General features: G+C 38.6%; 1 protein-coding gene across 1 annotated transcript in view; it reads right to left on the reverse strand.

The window, feature by feature from the left end:
* Nucleotides 1-366: 366 nt before the first annotated feature.
* Col6a5 (collagen type VI alpha 5 chain) overlaps nt 367-17,070 on the reverse strand; it is a 160,271-nt gene continuing 143,567 nt past the window's right edge. The window contains exons 38-41 of the mRNA XM_047564445.1: nt 12,237-12,926; nt 10,760-10,856; nt 9,812-10,056; nt 367-1,108 (exon numbers count right to left, since the gene is read on the reverse strand). Coding sequence (XP_047420401.1) covers nt 1,089-1,108; nt 9,812-10,056; nt 10,760-10,856; nt 12,237-12,926 — 1,052 coding nt within the window. The 3' untranslated portion in view covers nt 367-1,088. The remainder of the gene's footprint in view (nt 1,109-9,811; nt 10,057-10,759; nt 10,857-12,236; nt 12,927-17,070) is intronic.

Consider the following 17,070-nt stretch of genomic DNA (forward strand, 5'->3'; position numbering starts at 1 on the left):
TGTTTCCATACAGCCATAAATGGTACTTTAAAAATATGACAATCTAGAATTAATTGATTGGGTTATTTTTAAATTATGTAAACAACTTTTAGGAAAATTATGTGAAAAACACAGAGATCTTGTTTTTTATATAATACATACTCACTGATTGGTTATTATGTGTTGCCTTGGCCAAATGTAATGATTTTTAAGACTACTGGTTTATTTTATATTTTACATGTATTTTCCAAATATGTTTATTCCTTCATTTGTATTCTGATGAGTCTGAGTTAATTCTAACTATGGGTCTATAGTTAAATAAAATAAAATGAACAGAACAAGTTTCTGTCAGACTTGGTTTTATTTGAGAAATTGTCTTCTGCTGCATTGTAATTTTTAAGAACAGCTCTGGTCATATTTAGTATTCATGCATTTCCAAGTTTTTTTTTTTTTCATCAAAAATTAAGTACACACAAAGCAAAGCATGCTAAAACATAACAAACTGATCACAGCACAAAATAGCAATTCATGAGATTACCTTCTTCTCAATTTTTATTTCTCTTGAATTCCATTTTTTTTGAAATGTCCTAGTGAAGGACATCCATACTCATAGCAGTTTGAAGAAGGCTTTTGCCAGATGCAAAATTAGGGCTATATGGTAACTGAAGACACGGGCATGGGCTCCCACTTCTTAGATGGGTAAAAGATGTTCTAGGACATTCTAAATTCTTTTTACTCCAGAGTTCAATTTGAGATATAGATATGATTAAAATTATTGCAAATATCATCTTTAGATAGCTACATCATCCAATGGATCAAAACTAATGAACAAAGCTCTCAAAGAAAAGGTTCAGTTAACTCTTTTCAAATTCAGTTTTCCCAGTTCTCAGGAAAAATGACATCATTCCTGATTTCTTAGGTCTGGTCATTGATGTCTTTATTCAGAAAAGTCTTTCTCAAATTTGAGAACAAGAACAAAATTTAGCACACTTATCCAGTTGTTTTGAGGAAAATTCTTAACACCACTTCTAAAAGATTATTCATACTTTTTGGTTAGAACCACGTGAGATTACACATGCCCAAGGAGCTATCTTCTTATCTGCTTATAATCATTTTGTGTCCTCACCATCTGCAAAACAGAAAAATATACACTGCTCTTAATGTTACTGTATTTACTTAAATGTTCCCTGTAGAGCCAACTCTTCCTTTATAAGCCACATACAAAACAAACACAAGTAGTTTTGCCATTTTCAATAGTTAAAATAAAATTCTGATGTGTTAACAGACATAAATGAGCAATATATAAATAGAACTGTAGGTATACTTCTTAGTGATTGGAAATTCTCTGCTCAGCAAATTTAGTATCTGGCATCATTAGATAGGTCTTTGGAAGAATGTGCAGTATAGGCAATGTCAGGGCTCAGCTCAGAATCTCTTGACCTTTTTGTTGCATTAATTATGAGACAACATCCCTTTCCCATCAACTTCCCCCTTTTCCTCCCCTTCTTCTTCCCTGACCCCCAACCACTACCAAATTCCAGCACCAGCACCGGCCTTTCTTCGGAGGACTGCTGTTCGGCTCCTGGAGCTGACCTGACTACCTGCCCCTTGAGTGCCTGGGGCTTAAAACCCTCCTGGAATTTGTGTCTCTCCCTATAGCCACTTCTGACCAATCACTGATCTAGGAGGGAGTAAGAAATCCAATTTCCTTGCCTCCTGAGGACATCACTGCAGCCTACCGCAGACACCTGAGTTCCCTGGAAGGACCAGGCTTCAGCTGCCCTCTATGGGACTTTGCTGAGATGACACCCTTGCTGGGCTTCGGTTCCTGCCCTGTCTTGCTTCCTGCATTGCTTCCTGGCTCTCCTGCCATCACCTCCTCAACAGATCACATGCACACAGATTCTCAGTTCAGGGTGGGCTTCAGGGGAAACTGGCCTAAGAATCTTAGAGAGGTTCTAGCCATTTTTGCTTACATAGCCACTCCAAAGGAAAAGCAGTTATGTACTTCTTGCACATTTTAAAGTTAACAGCTGATTATTTTTCATTATAAGTTTAAACAGTTGAAAATGTGTAATCTCTCCACAACCATACCACCCTGAATGCGCCAGATCTCATCTGAAAATGTGTAATCTTGTGACATATTATAAAAACTGACATGTAAAAATAAAACTTTCACATCTCTCTTTTAACATATTCAATGAAATCTAAATTCACAGTGATTTGATATCACCATTATCCATTAACATGTATGTAAACATGTTCAGTTTAAAAGTCGGATATTTTATAGTGCTCATTTCTCTCCTTAAACTTGTATTTCCATTTAACTCCTCCCATAGAATTTCATTCTAACTGTAGCATATGTATATGCTTTAAAATCTTTTACTGTTTACCTAGTCATAATTCTCTGCAAGGGGAAATGTATATATAACATGTATACATGTGTGTGTTTTAAATTTTTCCTATAAGCTTCTGCGTTAAAATTTAATCTAGCTGGATTATCATTGGAATCATTTACAACAGCACAAATATTTAAGTTTTGGTAATTCAACCGAGGCAGAAAGTAAACATTTTTATTGGAAATGCATTTATGAATTAGATGGATAGTTTTTCAGTATTATTTTGACTCCTGGTGTGACAACTCCCACCCCGTCTCCAATGTCTCCCTGAGGGGGGTGGATTACATCTGGGCCAAAACACCACAATCAGTTTGAGGAGATGTGCCACTCCGTGTGTGTGAGGTTGGAGGCATTTGTAAAAGGAAATAAGGTCTTCCATGATTCCTCAGACACAAATACACTCTCAGGTAGAGCGCCTTTAAGTCTTGCTTTCAGAAATCCATGCACTGGAAAATCTTTGTGTGTCCCCCTGCACACGCTGATATATGTACTCTGGTGTGAAAAACACTGGCCTTACCCATACTCCTCAACATACAGTAAGAAAGTTGAGAACTACATCAATCAGGTGGCCTTTAGAGACCACAAATTTAGTAAATGATAGACCCAAACTAGCACCTGGTCACCTCACTCCCAATCTGGTGTTCTCTCCACCAAGGCCATCGGCTCTAATGCCATTTTTGTCATCATCACTACTATCATCGTCATCATAATTTGAAATAACAGATAACATTTATGAAGCTTTTACTCTAGGCTGAGTACTGTTTGATACACTTTACACCCACTTACTGCTCTCATTAGCCTATGGCATAAGGTTTATTATTATCCTCATGAGGAATGAGGAAACAGAGGCTCAGAGAGTCAAAGTGACAGGCTCAAGATCCCATAATCAGTAATTGTGGAAACAGGATGCAATTTCAATTCTTTCAATTCTTTCCCAAAGTGGTTGCTACAAACACTGGCCCCATATTATGCTCCCTAATAAAGATTCTGTAGTCAAATTGTTTTGACTGTAGCTGCTCTCTCAGAGTCATAATAACTATCAACCCCTTAAAGACAATGAAAAGTCCTGCAAAGAGGACACATACTTATCAGTGATGTCCGGAGGACAGGATGCCCATCCCCAATACCTATTAATATCTAGTGAAAGGACTCCAATTTAAAAAGGCTGATTCAAGCGCAACATCTATAACACAAAGTCAGAGTTCTCAGATTCTAATCTGCACCAGAGTCACCTGGAGGGACCCATCTCCAGAGTTTCTAATTCAGTAGATCTGGAGGAGGAATCCAGAAATTTGCATTTCTAATGAGTTCCAAGATGATGCTGTGTTGCTGGTCTAATGATCACACTAGAGAAACACTGCATTTAATGATTGGGAAATAAAGACTAAGAAACAAGTCCTGGATTGGCATAAGGGGAAAAGGGACACAGTTATGCTTTAACAAGATACACTAAAATCTTGCAAATGTACATGTTAATGAGCAAACAGAAAATCTGTTAGGTAGATATATAAAATTAAAATGTCAGCAAAAAGGGCAGGTAAAAAGAAAAGACAACTCTTCTTTGGGAAAACAAAAGATGAGCAAATACGAAGTCTGATAATTTTGCACAAGGAACTTTTTTTCTTCAGTTGTCAATATATTATCAGACTTCAGTAACTCATACAGGGATAATACTAGATTATTATATGTGCTGGGCACTGTGTGCTTTGAGTTTTCTATGTATCATCTCCAACTTTCCATAACTGAGAGATATACTTTCCTTGCCATGGCCTGACTTTAAGGTGAAATTTATTATGTAAGCATAACTATAGAGTGTATATAAGCATAACTAAAGAGTGCAAATCATTATGACAAACACCACTGATTGGGTGCTAGGGACTGTGCAAGAATTACGGAGTGTGCAAGAATTACAAACCACCACACATACCAAATTGAAAGAGAAAAAAAGGTCCTTTAATGGCATGCCCGGCAAGTGGTGGCTGGGAGCAGGTTAACACCTCAAAGAACACCCAGCCCCTGAATTTTGGAAGTACAGAGTTTATAAAGGCAAAAACCACAAGAACAATTGAGGCACAAGTAGGTCAGAAGGACCCTGTTGAGGCATATAGTTTGATTACATGAGAGAATTGTTTTGATTACAATTTCAGAATCTTTTGTTACACAACAGGGCCATAGTCAGGGAAGCAGGAAGGTCCTACTGTACTGGCAGCATAGATACAGCTTCAGAAAGCTGAAAGGAAAACATTACAAGCAAGCATACAATGGAGTCAGATCAGAACAAAATGGCGTTACATTGGTTCTTTTCCATTTCAGGATATTCTTAAGGGAGACACTTTAGATGTCTGTAGCTTCCATTTCCTTATCTGTAAGAAGTCAGTGATTTCCAAAGTCACTCTGATTTTCAAATTCTAAGCTTCCATGAATCCAAGAAAAATAAAAAAACTCTAAACTGATATGTTTTGAAGAGTCATTGGCTTCACAGAGCAGGCCCAGCCAGATGTCACCAAACCAAGCTGTTGACCAGAGAGCTCTGAGGAAAAGGATTAAAGACACCATCTATACCTAGATGTATGGTCTATTTACAATAGAAAAATCTAGAAAACTTTTGCAAGAAAGAAATGATGAAGTATGATAATAAGAAGGGCAGTGGTGATCACTTAATGATAATCCTTTTGATTTTACCAACCTTATCATCTTTGGCAACAATCCCCTTGATATATCCAGTTGGACTGATTTAATCAGAATTTATAGCAGTTTTTTCCAAACTTGATTGTACATTGAAATCACCTGGAGAGCTTCCAAAGATTGCTAATGCCTATGTCTCTCCCCCAGAACATATAATTTAATTGATGTAGGGCATGGCCTGGACTTTAGACTTCAAAAAATATCCAGGTGGTACTAAAGTAATAAGTTTAAGAATCACTGGATTTACAGGGCTCTTTTCTGTGATTACATTGCTAAGTATATCTCTGATATGGACTGAATTGTGCCCTGCCCCATTCATATTTTGAAAATATTTTATATTTTGATGCCTAAGAGGACATTTGACAACACTGGAGATAGAGCCTTTAAGGAGGTAAAATTAAATGAGGTCAGAAGAGTGGAACCCAGATGGTATAGTACTAGTGACCTTATTAGAGGAGGAAGGGACACCAGGATTCTCCTTTACTATGTGAGGACAGTAAGGAGGTGACTTTTTGTAAGCCAGAAAAAGAGCCCCCATCAAGAGCCATATAGGCAGTAGGGAAGCAATGGGACACACATGTATGCCAGCTGCTTGGGAGGCTGAGGTAGGAGGATCACAAGGTCAAAGCCAGCCTCAGCAACTTAGCAAGGCCCTAAGCAACTTAGTGAAACCTTGTCTCAAAATAAAACATAAAAAGGGCTGGGGATGTGGCTCAGTGTTTTAAGTGCCCCTGGGTTCAATCCCTGGTACCAAAAAATAAAAAATAAGCCATAGGCAGCACCTTGATTTTGGACATTCAGTCCCCCAAACTGAGAGAAAATAGATTAGTCTTGTGTAAGCCACCGAGCATATGGTATGTGTGATGGCTGTCTTAGCAGAATAAGACACCCCCTCTTTTGCCTACTCCTTCTGTCTCTGATCTACCCAAAATTCCTTCCTCCAGACATCGGAAGTGATGGAGTCACTGTTTTGCTCCAGCAAAGCACTAAGCTTCTTTGAGCCTCTGTTTCTCCACCTGGAGAGTAGGAATATTGATTCCCGTCTCCTGTACAGGTTTTGGAGAGAATCCAGTGAGCTCATATGTACAAAATTATCTTTATGAGCCCTTTACATGGATAAGCTGTGCCTGAAACCACTTTCTCAGCCTCGGCCAGCTTCCCCTCCAGTCACATACTGCTATGGTTTAGATGTGCAGCGGCCTCCAAAAGCTCATGTGTGAGACAATGCAGGAATGTTCAGAGGTGAAACAATTTGATTACGAGAGATATCATAATCAGTGTATATTAATCCACTCATATGGATTAACTGGGTGGTGACTATAAGCAGGTAGGGTGTGGCTGGAGGAGGTAGGTCACTAGGGGTGTACCTTTGGAGTTTATATTTTTGTCCCTGGTGGATGGAGCTCTCTCTGCTTCCTGGTGTCATACCCTTCCACCATGATGTTCTGCCTCACCTTGGGCCCAGAGCTATAAAGTCAGCCATCTATGAACTGAGACCTCTGAAACCATGTGCCAAATAAATTTTTCCTCCTCTAATTGTTCTTGTCAGTCCTTTTGGTCACAGCAACACGAAGCTGACTAATACACTCCCTTAACTTCTCCTTTTGTGCCTCTTTTTGTGCTTTGCCTGCCCAGCACGTCTCTGCCCACCCACTCAGCTGTTTGACATCAGTCCAGTTCCCGAATGTCACACCCTATTTCTCCCTTAGAACAGGTCTACTGGCAGCAAATACTGTGTTTTCTTCATCTGAGATTGTCTTTAATTTCAGAATGTGAACATTGTCTCACCCTCATTCCAGAGGAATATTTTCACTGGTACAGAATTCTGTGTTTATACTTCTTCTCTTGCAGCACTTCAAAGAAAACAAAAGTTGTTCCAGGACCTGTGCAGTTTCTGGTGAGAAATCTATGATTATTTGAATAGTTGTTCCCTCATATTCCAATTAGGAACATGTAGTTTTTTTTTCCAGCTGCTTCAGATGTTTTTCTTACATACTTTGTTTGTCTCAGTCAGATTATGATGTGCCTGAGTCAGGTTCTCACTGTGCTTTTAAAATCTGTAAATTTATAGCTTTTACCAATTTGGGAAATTTGGGGTCATTATTTCTTCAAGTTTTTTTTTTTCTGCATAAATCTCTTTCTACTCTTTGATACTGTTCAAGTCTCCACAGTTCTCTTCATTTTTCTCAGTCTCTTTCCTCTCTTCAGGGTGTATAATTAATCTTTCTTCCAGTTCACTAACTCTTTTCTCTATCATCTTCACTCTGCTATTGAGTCCATCCAAAGAATTTTTTTAATTTCACCTGTCATGTTTCACAGTTCTACAGTCTCCTTTAGGTTGTTTTGTGCAGTCTCAATTTCCCTGCTCAAATATCTGTTTCTATTCATTTCCAAGTGTTTTTCTTTACCTCATGGAGTATGGTTATAATAGCTGCTTTAATGTCTTTATCTGATAATTGCAACATCGGAGTCAGCTTGAGGTTGGCATCTGTTGATTATCTTCTCCTTCAAGAATTATTCACACTCCTGGTTCTCTGTAAATTGCATAAATTTTGGATTGTATCTTGAACATTTTGAAAATTATGTTGTATAAATTCCAAGCCTGATTATGGTCTCTGTGGAAATTTAGTACCATTTGCTGGGTTTAGCGGGAAATCAACCTCAACAGGGATTCAGAATGTCAGTATTGTGCTGCCTTTTGTGGGCAGTGGTACCAATCCCAGTTTCCATTCCAAAGCTGGCCTGTCCACATGAGCTTGGCCACAAGGTCTCTCGATGCAGTTCCTCTGGTCAGGAAGATAGGGTTCTTCTTTAACTTAGTTGACTAGCTGTCTACTCAGCTCCCACCTGCCTACCTTCTGAGCAAAACCACGAGAGAAAAAGGGGGAAACAAGGGTTTCTTCTACTGTCTTTGACACATGGGCTCCTTTTCCTGGGTATTCTTTCCGTGAAGCTGGGTTTCTATTGTGTTTTAGCCACCTGCCCCATGTCACCACAGAGTCCTGGTACTTGGGGCAGCCCTCAGCATGCAGTCACAAAAGAGAAAAGGAAATGAGAAAAAATGCCTCTTCACAATACACCTGCTTGTATTCATTTTTCAGAGTCCTCAGGTAGTTGCTTTTTGTATTTCATCCAAAATTTTCAGTTGTCATCGGTAGGAAGGATGGATACTATGTCCTCACTCCACATTTAGGATAAAACGGACTTACTCCATTTGGGACAGAACCAGATATTTCATCATATTTATATTTGTTATGGTTGGGTCTGGTAGCTCCTCTTCCCCCCCACAAAAAAGTCATGTGTGGAAAGATTGGCTCATGTGGGTTCTAACCTCATCAGTGGATTAATCCATTTCATGAATTAGGAATCTGAGTGAACTGCTGGGTGGTGACTATAGGCAGGTGGGGCATGGCTAGAGGAAGTGGGTCACTGGGCCGTGGCCTTGAGGATTCTACCTGTCCCTCGTCCCTTCCTGCTCTCTTCCTCTCTTGGCTGCCGTGAGCTGACAACGTTCCTCAGCCACACCCTTCTCTCCTTCTCTCTTCAGACCCAGAGCAATGGAGCCGGCCGACCAGGGGCTGAGGCCTCTGAAACCATGAGCCAAAGTAATTCTTTCCTCCTCCAAGTTATTCTTGTCAGGCATTTCAGTCATGGTAACAAAAATTTGACTAATACCATATTTAATTTTCATTTTCATACATCTTTCTCCTTTTCTATCTATATTTTCATATTTCCCTATCTTTGTTTCCTTTTTCATCATTTTGTTAATTTTGTCACATCTTGCTATATATCTATAATTATGCCCATATCTAAAATATATATGTATGTATGTAGTCTTTAAATATAACTATTTTGTAACTTTAGCTTTTTCTGAATTATATATACATACTATATAGTATTTAATGGCATAAATATACCAACATTTATTTTTCATCTATGCTGTTGAATACTTTTGTTACCACTAAGGGCCACTACAAATAGTGCTTCTGTATATATTATAGTACGTGACTTTGGGTGCTATATGTATTTATTTCTGTTGGGTTTTCATAACGGAGAAAAATTGCTGGGTCACTGGATATGCATATTTTCACCTTTAGTACAGACCCAGGAATGTTTATTTTAAAATAATTTCCCACAAGATGCCAGTACACAGCAAGGTCTTGTGGGTGACTTCCCTGGAGCCCATTCTGGCTCCCCATTCTCCATCCCCTGTTTTCCCTTAAGCTGCAGGGACATGACCATTTCCCCATCCAGCCCAAGAAGCTGTCCTTGGCCTCCACATGGATCTCACAACCACAGACACCTTCTCTTCTCAAAGCCCCACCAAAACCAGGGCTCAGCGAGGAACCGACGTCTCAAACCAAGACAGCCCTAGCTGAACGGGGAGAAGGAAGACCTCAAGTGCTGGCTCCTCACCCCATTCTGCCCCAATGGACTGGGTTCCTCTTATTCAGGACCTTCTGTCCTTTCTTGTGTTCCTCTCATTTCTTGGGTCCCTGACTCTAAACCAAGCCTTTACACTCTTCCAGTTCTGGTTGCTTTGAACACAACTGATTCCCTTTTTGATTTTCCAGAGTTGTATTGCTTCCTTATTTGGGGGACCCCCCTTGGAGCCCTGGATGGTGAGCCCCTTTTTTGTCCCATCATCTCCACTTGCCTGAATACAGTCTCACTGCTCATCTTCCACCAGGGGAAAATCCAAATAACCAAACTACGTCAGGGTCTTCAACAATGGTACCCAACATTACCTTTTTCGCCTTGCTGTCTGTCATTGACTGTAGCTGTAGTTTCTTCTGAATGTGCCTCTTCTTGGTCATTTACCATCGATTCCCCAGGTGAAAAGAGCAAGTACAACTTCTGGATCAGATCACTAGTGGTCCCAGAATCATTACTATGATCATTCCCCAGTACTAAGAGATGCTGCTCCTGGGAACCAAATTCACCAAACAGCTCACTGTTTTCTGTCTCTATTTCATAGACTTCAGGAATAAGTCTGAAGTGATAGAGAAAAAGAGATGAAAAATTGGTTAGTCAAGTCTCTTGCAAGATTAAATGTAAATACATCGAGATAATATAAGAGGAATCCATTTTATGTATGTGACTGGAATAGTCCAATGTAATTTCTGGAAGGAATTTGATTCAGGGGCAATTTTCTAAAATTCTGAAGGGAAATTAGGCATTTATTTGTCTCACCATCTCAGAACTCCAAGACAACACTGTGTTCATCACTGAATTTTTATTGAGTACTTAGGGTTGGACTTTGCAAAGTCAAACTTGAAAGAATCCTTCCTGTCAATCTTCACGTGTGTTTTCTTTTCTAAATGGCAATGTTTTGTTTTATTTTATTTTTCATGTTTTTCTTCAGCTCCAACTTTTGATATCTTAAGTTTTCTGTTTTGGCACTACCCAACATTCGAGTTTTTTATTTAACTGCTAATAAGGTCCAAAGAAGAGGTTCGTTTGTTTGTTTCTTGATAAAAGGAAGGAAAATGGAAACATAGTTCTTTCTAATTCAGGTCATTTCTACCTGCTTCTAACTGCAGACCTGTGTTGTTATCACAATCCATAGCACTTAAAACCTACTCACACACCCCAAAACTTGCTTCCTGAAAACTAAAATGCATTTGCTTCACATTATTTTCTTAAGAACTGTTTCCAGTTACAATATTTCCCAAACTTGGGATTTCTCAACTCACAATACAGTGTCTTCCAGGCCAGCATCCTCCAGACTGGGATAGGTGATGTTCACACACTTAGCTCTCAGATCTTTGGTGGGATATTTGTTGATACCACCTGGAAAGAGACAGTGAGCTAGTTAAACTTTCCCTTTCCACATTATGACTATCACCCAAGGTCAATTCATCTTTTCCTGTAGCTGGCAGTGTTTTCAAGAACAAGTTAACTTTATTAGGGACTAGGCAAACGAGGTGCACTCTGACATTAAAATACCTTATTGTTGGCCAAGTCCACAAGATTCAGAAGTAAATGGGTTAAAAAAAATTCCTATGCTGTGTATGTCACAAACTTCTGATATAATTCAGGGACATCCCTTAATTCCTCCTAACATTTGTTTTTCTTCCTGGAAATGGAGGATCTTTCTAGAAAACTCATTTACTATTGAAATTGTTTACTTTTTAAATTTTTTTTTTTTTTTTTTTTTTTTGCCTGCTACTAAATGTAACTCCTAATCCCAGAATTCCTGGGGACTATGTGAGTCCTGGGACTCTGTGAATACCAGAAAGTTCGCTTCCCTGCAAAACCATAGCAAACTTCCAGCAGCTACAGACAACCCTTCAGTGTGACCTCCGTCCCATCCCTGATTCCCAGCACTTGTTTAATACATTAAGATCTTGAGTGTGTTACTCCAAAATTAAAACATGAGGACAGGGGCAGGACACACTCTTAGAGCCCCACCGTGTAAAGACACCATGAAAAACCCTTGCATGACTATGCCTGAGCTAGCTTTCTGGGACAAGATTCCAGAAAACATTTGTGCCTACGGCTCATAAGAATTCAAGTCAGAGCCAAAAATCATTTATGATGACAGAATAAAATACGAGCCCTTGGATCAGGTGGAGGATAGCAGCAGTGGAATATTATTTATTATAGCAGTAAACCTTGTTAAGAGTTTAGTAATTGAAGTATAGTTTGACGAACAAAAGGGGTCAGGGATGTGGGGGGGGGGCAAGTCTAGAATTTACCAATTATTAATTCTAAACTTTTAAGCAATGCATTTAATGTCTCTGAACCTCAACATTTTTCCTCATCAAAAGGGATTATGAAGATTAAATGACATAATCCATTCAAAGAGCCTGGCATGTAGTAAATACTCACAGATTAAGGTTAAAGGAAATTTTTCCACCTTGTGAGGATTTCCTGGCAAAAACTTTGAGAGTGCAGCAACCATGTTCAAGGTCATGAAGACCTGGGATTTTTCTCTGAGATTTTTCACTACTCCTTATTCACTTATATCCCTCCTCTCCAAACTGAGGTGAGGATTGTTTGACTAAATCTGCTGATGGATTGTACACAAAGAGTAAAATCTATCGTAAAAGGAATAGAAGAAAATGAATATGTAACAACAAATCCCACCATTACATACAAGTATAATGCACCAATAAAAACATGGGGGGGGGGCAAAGCAATATAAGAGAAAAAACTTGAATGACTTACGTCTGATTAAGTGGACAAAGGGCTTGATAAACTTGATGATATAGTTCAAATCTGGCTTGTGGATCCGGCCAAGCTGGACCAGGTGTTGATCCAGGGGGTGGCTGGCTAATTCTTCTAATTCTTTGTCATTGTGTACAGGACCAAAGGAAAATACAAATATAGAGAAGCCTTGACACTTGGCTCTCAGAGATACATTCCTTAAGACTTCCTTGTCTAAAGGGTTGGTTTCACCAGCAGATATTATGAAGATAACTTTGTTTTTCCTCAGATTAGGGATTCCTACAAAAACATTGTCAATTGTCCACTGCAGGGCATGACCAATAAAAACATCTCCATTGAGCTGGTGAATAGAGTCTTGGAGATGGTGTTTCATTTGGTATATACTGTTGTAAGTTACCAAATCAAATTCCAGGTAGACAGGGCATTCTTCAGTGTTGGGCAGATAGCCTGGGGGAGAGTAGCTCAGGACAGCCACTCTGTCTCCTAAGGTGGAGGTCAGTGGATCTGGGGTGATATGAAAGTAATCAAGCACTGAGGCTATAAAACCTTTCACTTCCTTAAATTCATTATTTCCTACTCTTTGGGAAGTATCAATGAGGAAAGCCACATCCATGTAATATTCTTGAAGAAAGGCATCTCCAGGTTCAGAAGTAAGACCTAATTCTTCTTTTCTGCCATGATTTTCAAGTCCTGCAACACAATTAACTCAAGTCACTCAGTAGAAGGATAAGCTTGAAATTCCTAGCCATGGATGTAAAATACATGGCCTCGGGTATCACCATGCCTCATTTCTATACCCATGACAGACATCACTAATCGATCACAGTACTTGTCCCCAAAGGAATTCTCCAAATCCATCTTCACAGAGTGCACAGAGAGCTATTACCATTCAACATGTGTAATATGTAATGATAATATGTTTATGCTATTTGGTTTATTTCTTTTGAGTGAGATTTGGTACATTTTGCATCATAAGAGGTTTTTCACATAAGCTGTTTATATACAAAAATTATTCATAATTTTAATCTCTTTAATATCTGAATATACCTCCTCTCTCATTCCTGATACTTGTGTCTTTTTCCTCCACTTGGTGAATTTGATTATAGGTTTATCAATTTTATTGATCTTCTCAAAGACACAACTTTTGGGTTTATTGATTTTTCTCTGTTGGTTTTCTTCTATTTCATTGAGTTCCACTTAAACTTTATTGTTTTCTTCTGCTTACCTTGGGATTAACTTCCTTTTTCTTCTCTGGGTTTTTAAAATGGAAATTGAAGTCATTGATTTGAAACCGTTCTTCTTTATCAATGCAGGTATAAATGTTGTAAACTTCCTTATAAGTCCTGCTTTAGTGGAATCTCACAAATTCTGTATATTGATTTGATTTTCATTCACTTAAAAATTTGTTCTAATTCCCTTTTGATTTCCTGTGTTTGAGCATGAATTGTTTAAAAGTACTTTATTTAGTTTCCAAATACTTGGAGGTTTTTTTTTCAAAGATTCTTCTACTGTTGATTTTTAATTTAGTTCTGCTTTGATCAGAGAATATACTTGGTATGACCTGAATCTTTTAAAATCTTAAGTTTTGTTTGATGGCCCACAACATGGCCTATTTTGACAAATGTTTAATGTGCTCTTGAAAAAAATGTGTATTCTGCTGTTGGGTGGAGTGTTCTATAATGTGAACTAGGTCAAATTAGGTGATGGTGCTGTTCAAATCTATATTCTGCTGAATTTTTCTCTACCTTTTCTATCAATTATTGGAAAAATATTGAAACTCACAGATGTTCATTCTATTTTTTTATCTTTTTTTCCTGTGTTTCATTTTTAATAATTTCTATTGCTACATTTTTGAGTTCACTCTTTCTTTGGCCAAATCTAATCTGTCACTAATCTTCCAACCAGGGTACTTTTCATCCTAGAGTTTACAGTTTTCATATTTACAAATTCTATATAAATTTTCTTTTTGTATCTCCCATGTTTCTACTTGACTTTGTAACATGGAGTATGCTTATAATAACTGTTTTAATATCTTTTCCTGCTAATTTTAACATCTATGCCATTTCTGGTTTGGTTTTGAGGGATTCCATTCTGCGCTACTGGCCATGTCTTTCTGTATTTTTTTATTCTTAGGTTGTAATGTTCCTTGTTAGGTTGCGGGATACCTTTGGATTCTCATAAACATTCATGTGCTTGATTCAGAGAAAGTTAAGCTACATGGAGCGAGTGTGATCCTTTTGGGTTTTGCTGTTGTGATTTGTTAGGCAAATTCGGAGCAGTGTTTAATTTAGGGTAAGACATAAATAAACCAATGCCTTCCTGAGGTTTCTTTTAAGTATCTATGGATTATGGGCTTTTCCAGCCTTGCAGGTGGGAAAGGCACTGTTGCTGGCCCTGTGTGAGTGATTGGCACTATATGCCTTGCAAATGGATCTTTCCCCAGGCTTGGGTGATTTCCTCACATGCTCATGCTATCAGAGTTTGGCTGAACCATCCAGGAGACCACCTGCAGATCTCCTGGAGACTCCGTGTGCAACTTAGCCCCTTTGTCTAGTTGGACTCCCAGCTATGCCTCCTCAACTCTGGGAGTTCAATGGGCTCTACCAGCATTCCCCCTTCCTGCACCATGGCTTGGAAACTCTCTCAAGGCAATAAACTAGAGCAGTTGTAGCATTCACTCATTTGTTTCCCATCTCTCAGAATCACTGTTTTTCATTTCCCAATTGCCAGTGTCTCAGAAACTGTTGTTTCATCTATATTTTTCCCAGTTGGTTATTTCAATTGAGAGGTAAATCCAGTTTTTTTTATTCCATCTTGGGCAGTTCTAGTAAGTGGAAATTAACCATCTCGTTTGAGATGCTCCATGTTCTCCTCCTTCTCCCAGAAGACTAAGAAATGGTCTTTATGCACCAGATGCTTCCTTCATTAATGCATTTATAGCACCAAGTAGTATTTTGCATTTCACAAGCATGTTTTGAAGTTTACCAGCCTCCCATTCCTCTCCACAAAACCCAGTTTCAAACTCTTCCTAGAATTTCTGATGGAGACGTTAGGCCCCTGTTAAAACGACTAAGTACAATACAAAAAGTAAAGACAACAGTACACGGCTTGCATTCTTCTTTGCTGTGTACACTATATAATGTACATCACCACCAAAACATCTCTAGAATTCTCAGTGTGTTAGGAATCATGCAGATCAATTAAATGAACAATTCTGCCTTTTGGAATTTACAATTCTGGACTTGAATAACCATTACCTGCTTTGCCACCAAGATCTCTGTTTTCCTTCTATGGTATTTCGGCTTCTTTGTAAAAACATAGGGGAAAGAATTTCATATATGTTATGATATAAGAAGTATTGGCTTACGATGGCAGTGAAATATTTTTTCATACATGCCCACAGCAGGAAAAAATGACTATTTTTTTCAATTTTCTTTTTATAAATGAGCAAAATTTCAATTCTTTCCTAAAATGCCCAGCAAAACAATTTTCAAGATCTACAAAGATTTGTAAAAATAGGTTTCCTCCTTACTTTATAAAACCAGCATGAGAATCAAAGAAGTTAAACGTAAATGATTGTGCCTTGAAAACTCAGAGATTTCGTAAGGTGTGATTATTCTATTTTGAATCTAAATTCATTTTACTTAGAGGAATGGTAACTTCAAAAATGTTTTCCTTCAAGAAAACCTGGCAAAAGTGTGAGTATAATATACTCAGCACTCACAGCAATGCTGCGTATCCTCTAGAAATGTCAACTGAGCCAAATTTCCGCCTTCGGTTCTGTGGAGGAATTTCCTTGGAATGACAGGGGAGGAAGAGCTGGCTCACTGTATTATGGACAAGACTTGGATGGAAAGAAGAATCTGGCTGGATTTCCAGGGAAGCACCCCCAGAGATCAGCCTAACATTGGCCAAGGATTTACGCGACAATGCCAAGTACGCTCCTTTAACTTTAGGGAGAATTGGGCATGGAAAGGAAATTTAAACAAGGAGAGACAATCTATAAAGGACCTGAGTCATTTGGATTGGGATTTAGTGTGCTGTGAGGCAGCTTATGCTCCCTTCATGGAATTTGTGGGAGATCTAAACCTATGCACGAGTTACCCAGTGGTCTATCTTGGAATTTGTCTAGGAGCCAAATTAGCCATGTGTCCTCCCAAGGCAAGCCACATGTGCCATTGAGGCTACTTCAATGTGTAAGTTTCCATCCACGTAAACTATAGCTGATGTTTTTCAAGTTAACCTTTTACATTATGACTTCTCATGTGGTTGCCAAGGCTTTCTTTTTGCACTTCTGCTTTCTGAGTACTAAATTTGGTTTGCTTCAGGTCTTGTGCTCAATTCCATACATGTATTCTTTCATCGAATCTTCCTTATGGCACCAGGAGGGTAGAATCACCATCATTTCCATTTCACAAATGAGAAAACTCAGGCTTGGAGAGTGTAAATGAGTTGGCCAGGAAATGGTAGCCTCTAAGTGATGGGATTTGAACCTAACTGTCTTTCAGTAGATATTGCATATGAGGGTGGAGCAGAAACATTAAAGCACATGTTAACCAGCTCACTAAGGACCCAGGGCCCTGATTTGAAGAATGTGATTTTCAGTCAATTGATTTTCTTCTGACTGAAGCCACTAGAGACTGTTTTCTTCTAAAAGTAAGGAATTATTTAACTTAAATAAAATTTGCATCCTCTTCTTCTCTAAGCATTGTAGAGCAGTAGTTATGAACAAAACTTTTGGTGTTTGAGTCCCATCTCTGCTCAGTATTAACTCTGTGTACCTAAGTCTTCTCCCTGCCTAAGTTTTACTATCTAAAACATCCTAAGAATAAAC

This window comes from Sciurus carolinensis, chromosome 9 (assembly GCF_902686445.1).
Source record: "Sciurus carolinensis chromosome 9, mSciCar1.2, whole genome shotgun sequence".
NCBI lineage: Eukaryota > Metazoa > Chordata > Mammalia > Rodentia > Sciuridae > Sciurus > Sciurus carolinensis.